This window comes from Centropristis striata, chromosome 14, assembly GCF_030273125.1.
Source record: "Centropristis striata isolate RG_2023a ecotype Rhode Island chromosome 14, C.striata_1.0, whole genome shotgun sequence".
Lineage (NCBI taxonomy): Eukaryota > Metazoa > Chordata > Actinopteri > Perciformes > Serranidae > Centropristis > Centropristis striata.
This window is the reverse complement of record NC_081530.1, coordinates 31,469,912-31,475,002: the sequence shown is the minus strand read 5'-3', so window position 1 is coordinate 31,475,002 and position 5,091 is coordinate 31,469,912. Positions and strand designations below refer to the sequence as shown.

General features: G+C 35.2%; 1 protein-coding gene across 1 annotated transcript in view; it reads right to left on the bottom strand.

The window, feature by feature from the left end:
- The window catches only part of LOC131984348 (vesicle-associated membrane protein 2-like), a 6,683-nt gene extending 1,840 nt beyond the window's left edge, over positions 1-4,843 (bottom strand). The window contains exons 1-3 of the mRNA XM_059349215.1: positions 4,810-4,843; positions 2,432-2,552; positions 1,609-1,767 (exon numbers count right to left, since the gene is read on the bottom strand). Of these exons, the coding sequence (XP_059205198.1) occupies positions 1,609-1,767; positions 2,432-2,552; positions 4,810-4,811 (282 nt within the window). The 5' untranslated portion in view covers positions 4,812-4,843. The remainder of the gene's footprint in view (positions 1-1,608; positions 1,768-2,431; positions 2,553-4,809) is intronic.
- Between the last annotated feature and the right edge of the window lie 248 nt (positions 4,844-5,091).

Sequence of the window (5,091 nt, the reverse complement as noted above, 5' to 3'; positions counted from 1 at the left end):
GAAAGAGGAGAGTGTGATGTAGTGATGGAGGTGAAAGAGGGATAAAGATGGCGGCTGAGCTGAGTTTTTTTGTTTTTTTTCTCTTTTTCAGAATAAAGATGCAGATATGATATGAAACTAGAAGACCTGGAGAATCTTTTGGTACCAACCAAGTCGTGATATGTTATCGAGAAAGGGTCACAACAACGTTAGGAAACATTTTAGGAATATTTTAGGAACACTTTTAGGAAAAAAACAGGGATGTTTTGATCTCGGATCTTATTGTGAAGGTACATTTTCATTAAATTATTTGCAGCAGCAATAATAGATTAGTTAATGACCTACGCTACAGAAAATTATACTAAATAAGAGACAAATTAATGTTCGAATAATGACTAAAAAGTTGGAATAAATGAGCAACAACAGCAGCAGCAGAGTAAACAAAAGGAAGGAGTAATAGCTGATTAACCCTTTGGAGTCCATCTATTTATTGAAAATATACTTGTTTTATTTACAGTAATAACTTTATTTATATATGATATGTAGACAAGCTGAGAAAGACAGTTGAAGTTCAATCATAGGAGCTTTCACAGTGTGACATTTATGTTTCTAGACCATTTTTAAATTGTGAATTTTCTTTCTACAATGAAAACTATTAATATTTTTAATTTACATGCAAATAGACTGTTTTGTTGTTTAATTATTTATTATTTTTTCTGCTGTTTTTGTGTGTATAGATGGTAAAAAAAAAAAAAAAGGTACATTTCCATAGAAACCTGTGTCTTTTGTTTGTATTTTGGGTTCCTGGCAGCTTTATACTTAATTAAAATAAAATGAAAAATCTGACTGATAGCCAAGTTTGTGTGGAGAAAAAGGAGCCATGCATGTGAAGTAAGGACAGACTGAAAGATGCTGAACAGAGACAGAAATGAATGCAGAGGAAGTTGACAAATTTGAACTAATATAACTAAATTCAAACAAATTTGAATTTAAAATCTCCTGGACTTCAGAGGTTTAATCCATCTGAGCATTTTAACATCAAATAGAAGCAAAAGCAATGCAAATAGTCTCTAACCCTTAATGTGGTTTTTTGGAGGGACTTTTTAAATTCTTGAGAGGTAAAAATGGTCAAAGTTAGCACCAAATCTGTGTAACAAACGGTAGCCAATCAAAAATTACCGCAACAATTTGCAAGGCATTATTGTACATAGAGACTTTTAAAAAATGACTAAAAACATTCCTTTTTATCAAAACCTTTGGTTCCTCCCATCTAGATGGTTTTTAGATTATGTACAGTATGTATGTTTTCTGTTTTTAGCTGTATGTTTTCTGTTTTTAAATGTTTTTTTCCTTTTTTATCCTTTTTATAATTAGACTGTTATGCTTTTAACCTGTAGCACTTTGAGATTTCCTGTAATGTAAAGTGCATTACAAATAAAATGTATTATTATTATTATTATTATTATTATTATTATTATTATAGAGATATCCAAAATATACCTCCCTCATAAGTCTGTTTTCCTTATATTTCAATTCAGAGGCATGAAAGATGTCATCACACTGAGGGTGGAGGTCTTGACACGGCACTGAGGAGAACAGATGCATGATGGGAAACAAACACACGCCCACCTTGCAGTTTTTCCACCAGTACTTGTTCTTGAGTTTGGCGGCGCTGCTCTCGAACTGCGAGGCTCCGGCCTGCAGCGCGTCGGCCCGGTCGTCCAGCTCCGACAGCTTCTGGTCTCTCTCCAGGACTTTGTCCACGTTCACACGCATGATGTCCACCACCTGAGGGACGGAGACGCCTGGTCAGCTCCATTAAATGTCCCTCTAGAAACGCTTATTTCTACCTTGTAAGTTCCTGTTCAACATTTAATTAGAGCCTGAATTTACACTACCGGTCAAAAGTTTTAGAACACCCCAATTTTTCCAGTTTTTTATTGAAATTCAAGCAGTTCAAGTCAAATGAACAGCTTGAAAGGATACAAAGGTAAGTGGTGAACTGCCAGAGGTAAATAAAAAAAGGTAAGCTTAACCAAAACTGAAAAATAATGTACATTTCAGAATTATACAAGTAGGCCTTTTTCAGGGAACAAGAAATGGGTTAACAACTTAACTCTATGGAGTCTTGGCTATTTTGTCCATTTTTTAATTCTTTTCATGTCTTTGTAAGTCATTTTGTGTCTTTTTTGGTCATTTTGTGTCTTTTTTTGGTCATTTTGTGTCTTTTTTTGGTCCTTTAGTCCAACATAAAATGTGAATTTTGAACTTTCAAAACACTATCATGCTCAATGAAGAATTTTAAATGTTGCAAATGTGCATTCATTTCAGAGTAGACTGACACATTAAACTGCATAATTTTCAATTAAATTCTGGAAAAGTTGGTGTGTTCTAAAACTTTTGACCGGTAGTGTACTTGACATTTTATATAATTTGTAGAACTTGTCCTCACCTCGTCCACCTGTGCTTGTGTCTGCTGCAGACGTCTGTTGCTGGTGAGGTTGGGGGCCGCAGCCGGAGGGCCCCCCTCACCGTCCGGGCCCCCGGGAGTCCCTGCTGCATCTGGAGTCGACCTGCAGGTGAGACGGAGGGAAGGAAATAATATTTTTCTATATATAATAGATGATATATAATAATCAGACAGGCACAAAACAATGTTTATAACAAAATGTATGTATGTTTTCTGTTTTTAGCTGTTTTTTCCCTTTTTATCCTTTTTATAATTAGACTGTTATGCTTTTAACCTGTAGCACTTTGAGATTTCCTGTAATGTAAAGTGCATTACAAATAAAATGTATTATTATTATTAAAATATGACAGTAAAATAAATAATAAAGCTCCCCAGACAGCAGTTTTGGGGTTAAAAATATTTTTTGTGCACTGAAAAACTCTAATAAACACATAAAGAGAAAGCAGAATCAGATCTTTAACTGTTTACTCAGGTGGATATTCTTTTTTTTTTTTTTTATCGCATTAGATTAATAATGGATAATAATATAATCAACAAATAAATGATGCTTAATTTTTACAGATGAAGTCGTGCAACAGCATGTAAAGGAGTTAAAATCAGCTTCACCTCTTCCAGCTGCAACATTAAAGGAATAGTTCAGATTTATTGAAGTATTTATTTATGTTAGTTATCCATCATCAGTACTGACACAGAAGATAAACGATGCACTGCTGTGGACACCAGCTAAAAAAATCAATCAGTTTAAGTGTATGTTATATTTAGAATATTTTCACCACTTTTTCTTGCTGTGTGAACTGAACTGAAGCTGTTTTCTCTGCTTTCTTCAAAGGCACCAGACTTCATTGATAAAAACAGTCATTTTAGCTCAAAGACTATGTGAGTTGCTGCTGCAGTCCTTTAGTCTGTTTGTGTTATTCTGCAACTTTTTTGAAACCTAATTTACACAAAAAAACACTAAAGTCACACAATAACACAAATAAAAAAAATAATCAGGGAAGCGGTAGACCAGCAACCCCTGAGTTCTGTGAGGTAAAATTACTGCTTTTGTTAATGGAGTCTGGTGATTTTGACGACAGCACAGAACGACTTCAGATCTCATGTAAACTTAAACAGAGCTGTCTGACAGCAAGGTAGAGCAGTGAAAATATTCTAAATATAGCAGCACACTTCAACTCATATTGATTTCTTAGGTGGTAAAGTGCATTTAGCTGCTGCTCCGACAACAGCTGCACATTTCTTTGCAATCTAAGGGCGTGCTGATGGCCATCTACTGCAGCTAATACACTGATTGTGGATAAGTAGCTCATACAACAACATTTAAAAAAACAAAACTTACCATTTAAAGTGATGCTCACACACTGAGGCATCAACTTTTATATTTCAGGTAAATTATATTATTCTCAAACTGGCAAATCTGCACAAAAAGTAGTTTTATTGTGGTACTTTAAGCATAATTTGATGATAATACATGTGATATTTTGATGATAATACATGTGATATTTTGATGATAATACATGTGAGTTTGTACTCAAGTATTATAGATAATATAAACTAAATTTAAAAAATTGCAGTTTTATAAGGCAGAAAATCTGAATTTTTTTTTTACACACATTCACTAATAGCAACATGACTCATCAAACTTTGGCCTCCATCTTTATAATAATCAGAAAGTGTTACAGCTCTGCAACACACACACACACACACACACACACACACACACACACGGAGCAGGTCGGTTTGATGCACGATGACACTTTTACAGCCTCTAATAACAGACAGGCTTGTGTTTTTTTTTTCCAGAAGCAAAATGGAGAAAGATTAGTGCAGCAGCCAGAGAGGCTCCACGGAGATAAACATGCACGCAATAATACCTCCCCCTCCTCCCCCACCCCACGATAAATACATAAAATAACATCCATTAGACCTGTATGATTTGTTTTTATATATTTAAAAAAAAAAGTTCAACAAGTGCTCGCAGTTTGACGCGACATTTGAAGCCAGTTTAATGTGGTTCTTCCATGCTGTGAGCTGAATATAGAACAAAGTGTGCATTAGTTTGAAAAGCACTTTATCCGATCACAGTATTGATGGATAGTTTTGCAGGTGAGTCAGCCGATGAGTCACTGTGATATTTCTGCTGCAGCACACAAACATTCAGACTAACAATGACGGGTTGGCCACGATAAAAGCAGAGGTCAAGAGCAAGAAATGTCAGTTAAATTACAGATTTGTAGATTTTTTGCATCGAACTTGATTTTTTTCCCCATAATGCATGCATAAATCAAACTTTAACACATATATTCCTCCTAGTTGGGGTTAATAAATGATTAAAAATGAATTAAATATGTTTGAATACTCACATCTCAGCGGCAGGATGATGGAGATAATCTGAGTCCGAGAGAGAGAGAGAAAGAGAGAGAGAGGAGGGGTGAGAAGGGTGAGAGAGAGAGAGAAAGAGAGAGAGAGAGAGAGAGAGAGAGAGATCTCAGCTGAATATAAATGGAGGATGACTTCAGTCTTCTCTCTGTCTGATGTTTTGATTCCCCTTTTCTTCAAAATATCCCAAAAAACTACAAGTGAAGCAGCTGCGCAGATTAAAATAAATAAAAAAACAACCGCGTCTCTCGCCCCGCCCACACACA